Source organism: Crocodylus porosus, unplaced genomic scaffold, assembly GCF_001723895.1.
Source record: "Crocodylus porosus isolate Cpor-Errol unplaced genomic scaffold, CroPor_comp1, whole genome shotgun sequence".
Lineage (NCBI taxonomy): Eukaryota > Metazoa > Chordata > Crocodylia > Crocodylidae > Crocodylus > Crocodylus porosus.
The window spans coordinates 11,306,461-11,323,090 of NW_017728932.1; the positions used below are offsets into that span (position 1 = coordinate 11,306,461).

The 16,630-nt window shown below is 46.2% G+C and overlaps 1 protein-coding gene across 6 annotated transcripts in view; it reads right to left on the reverse strand.

Moving 5' to 3' along the window:
- Positions 1-4,639: 4,639 nt before the first annotated feature.
- KSR1 (kinase suppressor of ras 1) overlaps positions 4,640-16,630 on the reverse strand; it is an 89,568-nt gene continuing 77,577 nt past the window's right edge. For 3 of the 6 annotated variants that reach the window (XM_019545591.1, XM_019545589.1, XM_019545594.1), the window contains 7 exons: positions 15,630-16,009; positions 14,184-14,280; positions 12,391-12,524; positions 11,560-11,697; positions 11,038-11,173; positions 10,245-10,378; positions 4,640-4,950 (listed from right to left, as the gene is read on the reverse strand). In XM_019545591.1, the coding sequence (XP_019401136.1) occupies positions 4,872-4,950; positions 10,245-10,378; positions 11,038-11,173; positions 11,560-11,697; positions 12,391-12,524; positions 14,184-14,280; positions 15,630-16,009 (1,098 nt within the window). In that variant the 3' untranslated portion in view covers positions 4,640-4,871. Of the gene's footprint in view, positions 4,951-6,468; positions 7,328-7,619; positions 9,498-10,240; positions 10,379-11,037; positions 11,174-11,559; positions 11,698-12,390; positions 12,525-14,183; positions 14,281-15,629; positions 16,010-16,630 lie in introns of those variants that run through there. The other 3 variants (XM_019545592.1, XM_019545590.1, XM_019545593.1) reach the window with 3 other exon arrangements.

Below are 16,630 nucleotides of genomic sequence, written 5' to 3' on the forward strand. Positions count from 1 at the left end.
AGTTACTGCACATTTAGTTTAGTACTTACTTAATGAAGTTCTAAATAAATGTGCAATAACTACAGTTACTGCATAGTAGCACTGGGACGTGTTTTTTTTAGTGACGCTTACTGTGCAGTAGCTTAATGCTACTATGTGGTAGCATATTATCACAGTTTTTGCCCGACCCGCTACTGCGCATTAAGCATATCATGTAGATGCACCCAGTGTTGTCTGCTTTGGTTGTAAATACTCCAGGATCAACACCATCTCCTATAAATTTGTTCAGTACCTGTCACAAACATGTTCTGGATCTAGGTATTACTGTAATACAAATAAGGTATATGATGTTCCATGCACTGAGATGCTTGGGATAGGGTTGCCAGCCCTCCAGGATTGCTCTGGAGTATCCAGGAATTAGATATAAATCTCCAGGAGACTGCTGAATTGACCAGAAGATGAATGGTAGGGCGTTCATTAAAATAAATATTAAACGATGAATCTGATTTATATAGTAGTCCAGTGGGTTTTTAAAATTTAATAGTAATGTGCATTTGCCTTCTTGACATAATGACTCATTATTGTTATTGTGTTGTGTTACGAAACTCCCTGGAATAGAGCCAGAGTTTGTGACCCTAGCTTGGGATACAATGGAAGTATTCAGTCTACATGGAAATCTGCTTGTATCCTAGAGCTGGATTGACTTTGTGTGCGTGTGTACACATGCACACACGTTAGACTTACAAAAACCACAATTCCATGACACTTTGTCTTGTCCAGAGCAGAGATTTATTCACCCAAAAGAATTCTAAATATCTAGAATTTTGTTAGCAGAGTGCACTTTTTTGCCAGTTGCATAAACTAATACAGACCCCTTTGTTAATACTAACCATTTTCATTAATTTAATAGCAATTCTGGAAGACAGGTTGATAGAAAATATAAAAAAAATTTGTTTTTACTGTACAAAGTTTACATCACATTTGAAAAGAAAACGTGTTTTCACCATATTACAGACTCCATTTACATACACTACTGAAGTCGTAGTTATTGTAGCGGTATTGTACAGCCAGCTTCACATTTACAAGTCTAAAATGATACAGACTTACAGTGCGATTCACTCCCTTACATCACAAGAAATTGAGCAAATGACCATCAAACAAAGCAATGTAATGGCTCCATTCAGTTCATAACGTGTCTAAGGAAAGTAAAGGCCCAATCCTTTCCATCCCAGTGTACCTGTTCCAGAGCAATACTTAGCATATTGCAGTCAGAGTAGTGTGCTGCACAATTTGAGTACAGACATCCAACATACTATGGAGCCAGATTTTGGACACTGGGTTTTTAAAGCAGCCATTCCCATAGAAATCGGGGTGGGTGTTGTGCTGACATGTGAACAGGCCACAGGTCTTTGTACAGGGTACTTCCAAAATGTGTGAATTATTCAGGGCAGTGGGCATCAAAGTGGTGCGCCAAGCTGACTGATCATGTGGTGCTAGCTTTCTCTTTTCAGCTGATGGTTTTGTTAGAAGATTGGCAACTTCCCCCCTTCCCCACACACTTTTTTTTCTTTCCCCTGCATGGCCATAGCATGTTGCCAGAGATGACAGCTGGTGGTGAAGGGAAGCCAGGGATGCTTTGCAAGATTGTGAATGGTGGTTTATGATATGAAGAAAGAGTCTCTCGGACTCCTTTCCTACTTTCTTGCTAAGGCGTGTTCCCACACTGAGAAGGTCTGGGCACCTTAGCTTCAGGGTCCAATTTTAACCCGTGCAACTTGCAGAAATGAATTGCAGTGAGTACACCGAGGCTACTGCTGCCACATAGTCAAACTCAGTCACCTGAAAGACTGACATTTTAGAGCTCAAGGGGAATTAAACAGTTCTCACTCACAAAGAATATTACTGTGCTTGGGAAAAATTCATGTTGAAGCCAATGGAGGTTTTGTCTCATCAGCCTTAAATCTGCTGAAGGTAATTTTTAGATGCACTGAAGAACTGCCTTCCAACTCCAGGCCCAATATTTAGGCATCACCTCTTGCAGCAGGATTCTGCTTAAACCTGATGCCATCACTTGACCTTTCTTTAGAGCTGATATTAACAGTAGCTAGATGGTGCAGATCACTTGCTCCACATGCAGACAGCTTCAGGCGAGGAAGGTGAAAGAGTACCTCAGTGCCAGACCTGGCTCCTACCACACAACCCACTGTTCTTTCTTTACATTCAAGATGAGTAAAAGCACTTTATCTGCCACAGAAAGAGCACACGTTATCTTTGGCCCCCACTTGTTACATTGCATTGAACGCCACACTCAGAAACCCTTTGCACCATCTTACTGTGCTAGAACTGGGGAACAGATATGCCTATGTGGGTGCCAGCTGTGTTGGCCTTCCCCACTAGTGAAAACCCTGCCCCTCCCACACACCCATCCCTGGGGTGTTGTGAACCCCATTTTCTCTGCTCCACAAATGGTTTGGAAGGGGCCGGTGGGTGGCATAAGCATGTGACGGTTAGGAAGTGGTGAGATGACTGTGCAGACGCAGCTGCTGCTAACCAGGGACACAACAGCCTTAGGGCTTCTTGTGCATGTTTTTTTGAGGGCCCAAATCCTTGTCCCACTGAGGTCCCCCAGGAAACCCTCCTCAGCTTTGGCAGAACTAGGATTTCTTTGTTTCCTTCGAGTGTCAGTACCAAGCAGCACTTGCTCAGCTTGCCGCTGCTGGAATGAATGTGTAACGGAGCATCTGCTGTGCATCTGATGGGGTGGTGGGGAGCCCCTGACTGGTTCGGTCCTATGTAGTTACATAAACCTGCAGACAAGACTTGTACATGGTGATTTATCATTACTTAGAAGCACAGTTATTTTACTGACCTGCCCTGCATTGTGTGAACCTCTCTCCCTTGCTCGTTTGGGCTCTTTTCAGCTGTACAGTCAGCCTCCCCCTGCATGAAGTTTGGGCAGCCTGGGCTATTTTGCAATGAGGTGTCGCAAAAGAGCTCGGCTGCATCTGCACCTCGCCTGTGAGACATCTGCAGTGCAGCTTGCAAGCGGGGTGATTCAGCTGTACTAGCCCTGAACAAAGCCAGGTATTTTAGGTGTTCAGGTGGCATGCCCCTTAACAATGGGGGACATATCTGTTCAAGAGGTGCAAGATGCGACTCCTCTTCCTGAACAAAAGGTTGTGTTGCTTCTAGTTTCCACCCAAAATACACATTGCTTAAAAAAGATCAGTTGCTCTAGCCCCCAAGCCAGGCTGGGGCCCAGCAAGAAAGATGCAGGTAGTTTTTGTCCACACTCTGCATAACCTGCTTGTCATGAAAAGGAAATCAGGCAATTGTCTTTTGGGCTTGGTTTGGTTAAAAAGCAGGGGGAAAATGTGCTGAAACTGAAAGTGGAGCTGTGGTTAGGAGACAAGAACTACGTAGCAGTGTTTCTCATGCACCACATCTCCGATTTACAGGACTGGATTTTGCTAATTCTGAAACCCCAGAAAAGAAGGAATTGATGTCTCTGTGCAAGTTGCCTTACATCCGGCCTCATGTGGGACTTTTGTAGTAGCCAGGTTAACCTCATGTATAGGAGTGAACTTCAGCCCCAGAATAAATGAATGGTTTCCTCTATTCTGTTGCCTTCACCTCCTCAACTAGCTCTATACCCATTGAGGGTGTTCATACACATGCTGGGGGTGGTGCTTTAACTAGACTGGCTCCAAATAAAATAAAGTGCCCGGAGCATCTCATGCATCAGCGTCCCCATGCTGAAAAATGGTGTCGAGAGTAGGGCTTTTATAGACCCCGCTGCAGTATGATGTTGACAGCAGTCTCTATTGCCGTTTCCCCTCAGCTTGTAGTAAACAGTACAGATGTGGTGCTGCTATTCTTTCCCCTGCTGGCAGCAATTACACACTTGGAAAAATCAGAGTAAATGCTTCCAATTACACCAGTGCAAGCAAGCCCAGAGGTACTGAGGACACATTGTCTTGCACTGGAAATGGAGACCTCAACTCCTACGTGAGTGCAACGATACAGAGTGCAGCTGGTAACCGATTACTGAGAAATTACATTCATGAAGGAAGGGTGAAATCCTAGCGAACCTCTGAAGGATTTGGAAACTTGAGTGTCACTGGCTTTCACTGGGAAATGGATAACTGCTACCAGGAGGCCATTCTTGAAAATCCTCCCTTCCCATGAAGAGAGAGTCTTTGAGAAAGAGGTTTTGCTCTCATCGCTGTTCAGGATTCTGTTCCGTTTTAGACCTGAACTGAGTGTGGTCCAGTACTGACAACCAAGTCCAGATTTGCAAGAGTAACTGAGGTTGGAACTTGGAACCAGCCCAAAGTTTGGGTGATAGTGTGGGAAAACCTGAGTGGGAGGTCAGCTACTAGCTCCAGTAAATGACAGTGCAGTGCAGATGTTATCACTTTGAGGAAATGCTTATGGTTCTGTTCTAGCAATTTGTTTGGGGAAAGATTCTGGGGACCATCTTGTTTCAACCACTTGCATTAGTGTCTCTCACGCAAGCAACTTCCATTGGCTTCAGCAGAAACTGTGTGAATGCGTGGAGGGCAAAAGTTTGCCCTGAGCTAGTCCACAGATGCAACAAGAACTAGTTCTTTTTCAGTGATGGTTGAATGCTCACACTTTTCAAACAACAGTTTAACACTTTTTTTTTTTTTTTTAAAAACATAAATAGAGTTTCACCCACTTCTGTCAATGTTTCTAAATAACCATTGGTGCTTAGGCAGAATTCGGATCACACCCAGCAGTTTGAATGGATGGTTGCATGGCATTCCCAGGTGGCTGCATGAGTTCCATGGTTCAGATGATGCCATGAAGGTTTCTGACGGGTTGTGTAAGCAGGCAGACAACACTCAACGAGACAACTATACACCATGCTATAGCTTTTGATTACTTGGTTCCAGGATTCCCAAGCCAAATCTTTCAAAACGAAGGACAACTTTGCTACTGTTAATGCTGGAAAGAGTGGGGAAGGAGAGGGAGAGAAAATTACTTTGGATTTGCCTTACAACGTTATAGAGTCCTATAAAGGAAATATAATGGGTTAGACCCAGCAATCACACACAATGCAAGGTCATTCAGCAAAAGAGGTTTAAACAAGCAATACTGAGCCTTGTTAACAGGATTTAGCCAAAGTCCTGTCTCCCACAGTCTGCAAGGTAGGGTGCAGCCAGCTCAAGTCTGTTCTGCTTTGGCATGGAGAAATGCCAGGAAAAAAAAAAATTAAGGCAAGTATTTTTTTTTAAAAGCACAAAATAGGTGTTAAATGCCTACTTGGGCCACATCCAGCCAAGTGCAGATGTGCAGTATGTGGCACTGCAGGCCCACATGTGGAGCCACACAGTGCACATGCAGGCATTCCCCACACTGCTAGCCTGCAGCTTGGTGGGGACGGGAGGAGGTTTGACTTGGGGAGATCCTAGGGTCAAACACACCCATGCTGCAAAATGGGGCAGTGCACGTGGCAGTGGTGTGTACCGCCCAAAACCAGAGCATGGCTTGCCAGAGCCACACTCCAGCTGCAGGCCCCTGCTACCCCATCCAGGTGCGCACCAGAGCATGCATGGTATAGGTATTCCCTGGGAGCAAGCAGCAGTGGCACAAGGTATGGTGCTGCTACTTGTCCCCAGGGAAACAAATGTCCATGCTTGTCTGGACATGCCCTGAGATGTGGATGCTTTGCTGCCCTTCAAAATCTGACCCCTCCCAAAAAGCCATGGCTTTTCTTTCCCAACCCCATGGAAATAAGGAAATTAAACTAATCTATTGATCAGGGAGGGAGAAAAACAATTGATTTTCCTGATCTTAGAAAGGTAGAAAACAATGGTTCGAGTCAGGAAAAGGGAGAGCTCTGCAAGGTGTAGGGACTTTGTTTGAAAAAATAAATAAACCATGCACAACACAGTACACCCACACACTTCACCTTACAGACTGGAGTAAGCACACAAAGATCTTTTACCCTGTCCTTCAGAAAAGGTGAGTTAGGATTACTGTAAAGGATTCAGATTTAACAAAATGCCCCCATTCAGTTTACATAAAAGGCAGAAACCATGAACCCGTGAAATGTTATAAGGAAAGTCCTTCACACAGCACTATACATAGGCACCTGGCTGCCTGGAAGTGTGACACAACATCCTCAAGGAAAAGAAAGGCTTCCGGTATGTTTTCACTGACAACTACCACTCGCTGATCTAGCAGTGGCTCTCATTTCATTCTGCCCCCCCCGCAATCTTAATCAGTAAGTTAAAACACTAACTTAAAAATAAATAAAAGTCCACTTGTGCCAGCCCTGGTTCTGCAAAGCACATGCCTACGCTGAAGTCAGTAGGACTTCCAGAAAGTACTAAACAGGGACCCTAATTAACAAAGCAACTGAGAAAACTTAAGGAGCTGGATTGTTCCTCAGTTGGTGGGGGACCACAAGGGAGCCTCCTGTCTCCTTCCTGCTTCTGACCCATGCACAAGTTAGTGAGAACAGGATGGGAGAACATGAAGGCTAAGCACCCAGGGGCCAGGGTTAGACTTCCTTGGCCAGGGACGCTAGTGCTTCTCAGCACCAAGAGGGCAGCTGGTAATTTGCATGCTACCTTCTGTCTTATGGTCTTCCAGGCCTCTCCATGCAGCTGGGACTCAATCTCATCCAGTTTCCATTCCAGCTGATGACAAAACTGGAATTGACTTTGGTCCAAACTGGCTCTAGTCCCAGTTGCTTCCAGTAACTTGGGTTTATTTTTTCCCCGCTCCAGATGCACAGCTTGGCACCTCCCTTGACTTGCTATGTGAATTACGTTCCTGATTGTTTTGGGCCCATGAAAAGGTACCCAGTACAAACACAGTACAGCCACAATTGTTTGAGGGGCAACCTAAGGGTCCACAGAAGTTCGGATCCCAGGCGCTTTGCTGGGTGATGCGTACAGGATGTGCACGACCAGAAACCACTCAAGCAACAACAAAATGACAAGGCAGTCCAAGCAGAGTGCTGTTCATCTTGCTTATGCCTGCTAGTACATAGGTAGTAGGAGTTAGACAGTAACTGCAAGACCATTTCAAGGCAGAAGTTACAGCCTGTTGAAACGCTTCAGAAATGAACGCAGATGGCCATGTTAGATAGCAATTTTTTCTTGCAGACAGGAGTTGTTATTCAAGCCAACAGCCCACACCAAGAGGAAAGGCAGGAAAGAGGAACTCATGGAGTGTTGGTTATGTCCCAAGGTTAAATTTGGTGTGATTTGTTTTGCCTTTAAGTGAGAGGTGATTGTCCAAGTTGCCGATTAGAATACAACACATGGGAAGCATGCAAGGCAGACCCAGTTATTGCATCAGTAGCTACAACCTATAAAGAAATATGGAGGAAGACACAATAAGAGTTAGTTTGCAGTCACCAGAAGCAAGCCCTTAAGAATTATACACTGTAAAGCTAATACCAAAATTAAACAAGATTTTAGTGTTCTGTCTCAGTCTGAGTGCTTGAAACAACAGCTAGGAGCTGGTTGGTTTCAGAGGGCACTAATTCAGATGCAAGCATCAGTCACTATTGACACTCAAGTGTTTCAGGTTGAAAGCACACAGGGGAAAGGTGGCATCCCATTAGGACAAGCTATACAAACTACTCCAAGAGCTTGTCTACTCAGGGGAAACAACTGTTCTCCAATAATTTCATATCCAGACCCTAATACAGAATAAAAGTGCTTTTATTTCACAGTCATAAACTTGTTTTGGAAATATACCAACTATTCCAGAATCACCTGGCCTTCCCTATATGTCATTGTGGTTGTAACCATCCAGAGAATATGCAAGTAGTTAAGATCTAGGAGGAGATGCGTCTTACTGGATCAGCTTTACAGTTGGGAGAGCTTGTTGTTTTAACATACATTTTCCTGCATGAATAGTCTAAGATAGTCCAGCACACCTATTATGGAAGAGCAACTTGAGTCAGCTTCCCTAGAGAGAAGCTCCAAATGACCACTTTGACGCTTCTAGGAAATGCTGGCTTAGTGAAAAGGGGCCATATTGTTCATGACAATTCAAAGTGGCTCCCAGATCCTTTACTGTGTGGAAAAACAAGGCACTAGACTGAAGCACTGAGACCTGGTTGAATACTGTGCTCTTTTTTGCTGTAATTATCTCCAGCAAAGAGAGGAGACTTCCCAGATGGCTACTAATCTAGCAAACTCAAGAGAAGCAGCTCAGCAAACCCAGTGCTGCAAATGCAGTATATAAGTAAGTCCTTTATGCAAAAGTCAGGGAGGGGGAATGGTAAGCAGATAGGTAAAGCCTTTTACCTCTGGCTGACAGGTTAGGATCAAGCAGAGGCTAGTTGTGGTTGAATGTTCTTCTGGAGTGATTCAAGGAGTTGGGTAGAGTGAAGAGGTGAACACAGCCCTCTCCCCATGATTTGTGGGCAGTTGCATCCTGAACTAGGTGTTGCCGCTTCTGCCCAGTCAAAAAGGGCTTGGGGGTCTACACAGCCTTCTCCAAACAGTCCCTTCAAAAAGGGCTGGGGCAGCTTGGGGAACATGGGGCTGGAGGGGTTGCCCAGTTCTCAGGTTGCTATCGCAGACAACTGTCGCAGAATTACAGAATCCTAGTTAAGGTTTTATGCCCTTCCTGCTTCCTGTTAGAGGACGTTGATCGTCCTAGAAACAAAGTGAGTGTTTTCAATTTTCAAAAGCACGCACGTACGTTCCTACAACTTCAAGTGCCCGGATAACTTTAAATATCTTGGCCAAAATCCCAAAGGAGAAAAAGCTATTATTTTTATGGTTTACAACTGAAAGATAGTACCCATTCATATTGACAAGTATGTGCTTTAAAGGCCAGTGCAATGTTGTTTCTGTTCAGTATGATCTCCTCAAGTACAATCTGCCAAGAGCCCATTCATCTCTATTGTAAGGGCAGGCCTAATCTTGTAACTGAATTCCCACCAACTCCACTGGGATGCAGAAAACAGGAACTGGCCTGTTGCTTACAAGCTTGCCCTGCTCCCTAGATGAAAGGTGGGTTTAAGCATTTTTTGGAATCAGAAAAAAGCAACGCTGACCAAAGCACAAAAATGCAGCAGCACAAAACACAAGGATGTGAGTAAGCCTTAGTGTAAGCTTCAACCATTCTATGAGACCCAACATTTGCAATGTTGTGATTAAACATAAAGAGCCTAATTTCACCCAACAGCAGGATGGACTAGGGCTAAAGCTTACTCTTGAAATCACTCCACTGTTGCTTCACTGAAGTGTTCAGGCTCAAGCAGATACTCTGCCTTTCTAGTACCACGCCACTGAATTGTGACTAACTGGTGCTACTTTTCATGCCAATTCTCTAACAAACCCAGATTTCTTTAAAACAGTTACTGGAACGGGACAGAGATAAAAGGTTCAGAGTGCTTTAGGCATGGAGCAGATTGATGGAAAGGGAGAATACAGGGCAAGCGCTATTTATCAATGAAGGGACAGTAAATGTTCAATCTCTGATTGTAGAGTCCTTTTGTATAGTAGTGATGCCAGGGTCTTGGAGGAAGCATTCGCATTTCAGAGCATTGCAAAAGATCCGAAGCGTTCAGTGCCAGGTTAGATCGAACAGTGATGACCCGTTCAAGAAAAGAAACATCAGGAAGTGCCACGATTGCAACAAACAGCAGCAGTCAAGGAATTATGGCAAGGTGCCACAGGAGGGTTGCGAACAGTTAAGAGATGGGTGAGGATGATTGAACCATCAGGGAGGAAAAGAGAGAAAACAGAAAAAAATTAGAGGTTCAGCTCACGAAGATGATTGAAGTATTCTGCAAGTGTGCTCTGGTTTGAGAGGACCCTGGCACCTGAGCAGCTGCTTAACCCCCGCTGTATACACTCATTCTTGAAATTGGAGTGGCTGTTTAATTCTGAAAATCATTATGGATCCTTTAATGCACTTCTGCTACAGCCAGAGCTGAAACTCCATTTGTGGGAACGAGCAGGTTTGGGTCTGGAGCTCAAATTTCCCTCTCCAAAGCATAGGTGACATGCCCCTCCAGATTTCTGCATCAGTGGGGCCAGCACTGGACAGCAGCAGGAAGGGTGGTGCGGAGTTGTGCCCTCCCCCCCCACTGTCAACACTTATGTAACACCTATGCTCTGTTTAATATCAAGATGAAGCGACTCTTTTTAACCCAAAGTAGTCCTGACATTTTCCCCAGGATGCATTACCTCTCCTAATCACTCTCCCTGTCTGAGTGACTGAAAGGGGGACAGATACCCCAAGCAACGGTGGATACTCACTCGGCTGATTTCCAGAAGTGTCCCGGATGCGACAGCCGCCTGTTCAGTTTTGGCAGTTTTTCAAGCATATCCATGAGGAGAGTAAAGCTGGGTCTCTCGCCCAGGTCAAAAGCCCAGCACGCTGAGAGGATTTCCTGGGGAGGACACGTGCAGGTGTCATTCTCTCCACTTGCAACAGACTGCCTGACCTGCAGCTCTGAGGGTTTCCATTGTTTAGGTGACCAGCTTGAGACACTTCACACGTGCCACACTTAGCAGGTGTTCAGCAGCTTTGGAAAGCCCTGTTGCAAGCTGGGTGCCCAAACTCCAGGGTACCCTCTCCTGACTGCCATCTGCTTTTGTACCTCAGAGCCTTGCTTTTAACCAAGAGTGGGTGCCTGTAGAGTAGGTGGAAGTGCCCCCCTTGTGTCCCACACCTCTTCCCCACCATGTCCTGCACAGATCCCAAACCAAGTTCTGCCTGTGGACCTCTGGAGGCTAGAGTGAAATGCTTTCCCAACAGGCGGATGGGGTACCAAGTCCCCTGAAGGTCCCCCCCACCACTGCTCCATGCAGCTTGGAGGCAAAGACTGCATTGAAACAACTGGTTCAGATAACTGGTGTCTGGCTAACGGACTCTGTCCTGAAGGGCTGGTGACCCAGGGCTGAATTGGGACCATCCTTCTCCCATTCCCTGCTCCTTAGCTGAAAAAAAGTGTATTTAGCTGAAGCGTTAATCTTCCTTCCCTGCGCCAGACTGGCTGTCGACTCTGCACAGCAGTGGGCCAGAGAGATCGCTGCAGACTCCACTTACGCTGACTTCTTTGCCCAGGCTGATTGTAGCCAGGACCTGCTTCACACCTTCGCCGCTCCCGATTTGCCAGATGAGGGCCTCGGCAGGCTGGCTCTCGAACGGCCAGTCTCGGGCCTGGAGTTCGTACCACACAGTCCTGCAAAGTCAATGAAGATGTTCGGCCACACCCCACTCTTGGGAGGAGGGTGAGCACGGTCATCCCCACTTCTACAGATGGGCAGATCCCCTGCTGGCCTGTGCCTTGGACTTCCTCAGCCATACAGGATAAGAGACACAGATCTCTCACCTCCCCATGCTGGGCCTCGACTCCAAGGCTACCCCTTCTCTTCTGGCAGCTACCTCGAGCCTGTCTGCTCTGTAACAAAGGATCCTGCACCATGGATGGCAAGCCCATAGCTATTCATCTTCCTGGGCTACCAGTCCTATCCCAATGCCCGTCAGATCAACTATTCTTTTCTTGGAGACCTTGGATAATCTAGCAGGTTACCACTCCTAAGATGTAGCTGTGTGTCTAGCTCTTACCCAAAAGCATAGACATCTGCAGCTTTGGAGAAGGGTAGCTTGTCTTCATCCTTCCCAGGAGCCATCTCACGAACTATCTCAGGGGCCAGATAGCACAACCAGTCATGGGGCAGCTTCAGTTCATTCTCTCGTCTGAATCTAAGGAGAGGAAGCAAGATTAGTTAACTGCCCTCGTGCTACAGCTGAACACAGTGAATTTGACTGAACAGAGCCTACAGCGACTTGGAAAAAGCTGATCACAGTTTTTTCTTTTTGTGCGCATTTGTTTTTTTAATGGTTTAAAATTTCCTTGCGTGGTTAATTACTTTAAGGATTCTCCCAAATCTCCATATTGGGTCTAACTCAGTTGCTCTTTTCCGGCCTTTGGAAAGCCCTCTTTGGTTTCTGTTCTCTGAGGCTACACAAGGACATGCTCAGCCAGGGTCAGGCCCATTTTATACAGCATAAGCCAGGCAGCCTGACAGACCGAAAGCAGCAGGGAAAAAAATGTAGCGCAATGAATTCTGGCCATGTCCTTGATTCCTCCTCCACAACATCTCTCAGTGCTAGAGGGCAGAAGCAGGATCGGCCTGCTCGTGGAAGGCCTTGTGGAATGGGGTCGAAGTACATTTCCATCTGCTGTTAAAAGGACTACACTGCTAGAATGCATCCACATGGTACTGGGTTTTTTTGTTATGCCATTAGGTATAAGGCCTCAGCTTAATTCTAAGTCCCCTGTGCCTGAAGCCAATAGTTACTCCCCATTGATACCAACTGAAAATGGAACGTGCCCCCTATCCATCTGTTCACTGCATCTCACTGGAAAATGGACTGAACAGTTTACCAACTTACCTTCCTTCCTGGACCACACCTGAAATCCCAAACAGGCCAAAATCTGTGATCACAACTTTTCCATTTTCATAGAAAACATTCTTGGACTTCAGATCTTTGTGCACAATCCCCTTTGCATGAAGATAGCCCATGCCCTATAAAATAGTTAAAAGGTAATCATCACCTAAGGTGGTCTCTTTTTCCACGCTGCCCTGTTGTACTTCAACATCTTAAATACACTGGCAGCAAAGCCAACAAACCAAATGCTTCAGGAAGCAGAGTAGTACTTTCCTCTTTGGCTTCACCAGCATTTAGTATGGGCTGCAATCCAGCCCACTTCATGCATCTGCCAAAACTGGTGCAAGAGGGAGACTTCAGAGTAGCACCAGAATGATGGCAAACCCCGAGTCTGCAAACAGAAGGCCTGAAACAGCTCACAGGTGAGAACTCCCATTCTTCACTCCTCCCGGGGGTGATCAAATAAGCGGTGGCTATTGCTCCACTAGTGACTGTTGCAGCAGCTAGGATGGGGAAGCAGGTGTGGAAGAGATTTGCACAGTGGAAGATGCAAAAAAGGGATGGAGAAATGAGCAAAGGGAAAAGGCTTAAGACAGCACTGATCAAACACCAGCACACACCGAGTAGTGCTGAATACGGCCACGTTCAGCACCCTTGGCACGTGGCTCAGCCATTCCATAAACGGCTGGATGTCCGCATTCTCAGTCACGTCAAGCAAGTTAATGAATGACCACCTCTAGGTCACTTTCAAGTCTGACAGTGAAGAACAGAACAGCAGCCTGCCCAAGTCCCAGCTCCGAGCCTTGAGACCTCTTCAGGAGTGGGGCTGCCTCTGATCCAAGATAAATTCGAAGTGCAAGCTCCCTGCTCAGCGGAAAGAGTCGTCCTGCCCAAAAGACCCATTTTCTGCCTAAATGACAACTCCACACATGAACTAAAGCAACCAGGAAGTTTGTGCACAATCCCAAGGAACCAACTACATGAAGGGAGCCAAACACAGCCCAGGCAGAGGGCCTAGCTTGCAAACATTAACTCATGCATATCAGGGATTGAGATTAATTCAGTTTTCAGTTTTCATCAGTGAGATGAAGCCCAGATAAGACAGGAAACATAACACGGGCTCCCTTCCTTTGCATTCCAAGCAGTAGGGGAAAGGGCTGGCATGCCTGGCAGCACTGCTCTCAAAATAAAAGCCTGTAACTGGAGTAAATCCAGAGCAGGATTGTCCTCTGATAGCAAGCAGGCACTTGCAGGAGCAAATGAGGGAGCATCGTGACATTAGGCTTCTTTCTCTTATGGCAGCAGGGTTCTTACCATAAGTCTCATCTGCCCAGGGATATTCCCCATCTGCAGGCATGGCATAACCACCCTATTGCAGATGTTTAGGGTACCGGGATAAAAGCTCTGTGGGGCAGATTCCTAGTTAGTATGGTGTCATCCCAGCCCCCTTCACATCTACCTTCAATGGAGCTGTGATAACCTGCACCACTGAGGACCTGCTCCCCTCAAAACAGCAGCTTGCATTGCTTCTCGTAGGGTAACTATTCTTGTGGTTGGTCAATTAAGGCTGAATCCTAAAAGTAGAGAAGGCCTAGAATAAGGGGACTGTCACATCTTTGCTCAAAGGGGCTGCAGACACCAGTGACTTTTCAGATAAGCCAGGCCTGCAGTTCAGGCAGTAAAATTCCATCTCCTTGTAAGATTTCCTCCAATTTAGTTTGCTCTTAATGATGCAATTAATAAAAAGCTTCTCATATAAAAGATGTTGCTTGTATTTGCCTGGAGAACATGCTTACCTTTATGATCTCCTGTGCAATCTGCCGGGTTTTATTAATATCCAGGGATATCTTGGGATCCCTTACGAACGAGTGAAGTGTCCTTCCTTTGCAAAAGCTAAGGGAGAGGGGGAAAAAAAGAGACAATCCTTGGGAGAGGAAAACCTGGGAGTGTTGCCAGTCCCGTCCTTAATGGGACCAGAATTCCTGCTCACTCCCAGGATGTCAGAAACAGTTTCTGGAAAGCTCGTGGTACACTAAAGCCCCCTTAAGATATTCTGCACACATTAAAGGGGTCTAGAACTATATTTACACTTACGCTAAAGGTTACTAACCCAAATTCTCATTTACACTGCTCCAGCAGCTGTTAAGTCCAGTTTCCAACACACGTGTTGGCACTGGGACTTTGAGCATCTAAACAACCAAATGTGCATTGTATACTAATAGCTGAAATGGGGGGCCTGAGTAACTTTTTCCATTTCTTGCTTCATTTTGGCATTTCCTCAAATCCTGTTTGGAAGAGAAACAGAAAAAGCAAAACCCATAGCTCATCTGATATTCTGCAACTACCACTTAACACAGTTTTCCTTTTTCAAGCATCTGCTCCTCTCATCAGGAAAATGAAAATTAAACACTTTAGCTACTTAACATGTGCTGGGGGAGGGGAAGGGAGCACGTGTATAGGCAAGCTTTGTTTTCTGAAAAGAAAAGGTGAGAATAATGGTCCTCTCCAGACTGCGTTGCATTTTCCTCCTAATGCTCTTAGGGCTACCACTATAGTAAGTTACTACATGCGAGTGAGGGCATCAGTTTTTCTTCTACTTGAGCAACCAAACCAAAGGGAAGCATTGAAGGGTTGATCCCGATGCTGCTGAAAAAGCAGCGGACTGGGTTTTTACCAGTAACCTTGGTCTAACAGCTATATGCGGTACTGGCACAGAAGCACTACTGGGAAGTACTATCATGATCAAGTCCCAAGGCCAGTGAACTGCAAATGGGGTAGAAATTATGAGTCATGGAAAAAGGCCAGGAAAACAATGCCAACTCTTAAGTGCATTTTCCTGTAGCTACTCTGATTGCAACTGTAAATCTCAACCCACCAGAAGGGAGGGAGACGTGCACTGCAAAGGGTGCTGAAATAACAATTGGGTCAAAATTTTGAGAGACCGCATTAAAATAGTTAGAATTGGATCTTCTAAGGGAGGCAGATGTTGTGCCTCACATCACCTGCCTCAACGGCATATTCCCAGCCACGTAACTGCAATTTCTTTGGAATTTGGGCAGCTACAGATTCCACCGCACCCTGCTGCAAAACAAAAGACTGCCCTGCACAAGATCCCGCTGAAAGCAAAAGGGAGGGAGAGGAGGTGGCCCTGCTGCGCAGACAGCCGACTTGTCTCCATTGCTATCAGGCCAGATATCTGAACATGACAGCAGCACAAGCTGCAACGCAACTGCTGTCCTTACCTGGTGATGATTGCTAAATGAGGGGGATGCATGCAAGCTCCCATGAAGAGCACCACATTCTCATGCCGGGTCTGCCTGTAGTTCATCACCTCCTTCTTGAAGAGCTTGAGATGGTCCTGATTGTTTCCATCCGTCTCCAGGAGCCTGATTGCCACCTCTCCATGCCACTTGCCCCTGTAAACCCTCCCCCAGCGCCCTTGCCCGATGGGGTCCCCCAGCTCAATCTGCTCGAAGGGAATGTCCCACTCCTGCAGGTAGACACTAGTTTGGCTGGCCTTGCGAGAAATCATCCCTTTCCAGCGTGGCCGCCTGTTCGGCAAGTCATCTATCTCGTCGTCGTCATCTTCGGGTTCAGATTTATTCAACTCTTGTTCTTCCATCTGTTTTCAGGGAGAAGGGGGGAGAATAATTGTTGAGCTAAAGTACCAGCTGCTAGTTAGATTTCTCAAGCTAGTGGAATTGCTTCCCTCAAGCCAACATCACCATCGTTAATCTTCACTGGGGGAGTCTCCTCTAAGGGTTGCGTGCTCTGACTGGACTTGGTTAAGTGCCCAAAAACCTCACTCCTTATCCAGGCTTCATCATCTATGGAGTCCAGCTGGGAAGGCTGGAAGAACAGCCTGCCTCAAGATATTTCGCTCCTTCTGGCTGGAGCCAGGGGGTTCAACCACAGGCAATGCTGAGCCACTGAATCTAACACCCACATACATACACATGGCTCAGCACATCTCCGGATCTGGTCCTAAGCTGCAGGGAAAAAAAGTAATGTTCTTAAAAGGGGGCAGCCCAAATCTTCATATAGTTCATGACAACATCCTACTGGAGCCTGGAATGAGGTTCTAGTGTTGGGCCAGACCCCAAGCCCACAGGGAAAGCAGTTGAAGAGCCCCCCATGAAGCAGCAGTCTTTGAATTAAAACCTGTATTCACCTACCCATACAGCAGCCTGCTTGGGTTTTCAAACAGCAGAGACCTCCCTTAGGAAGTCTGACTTGAAGCACT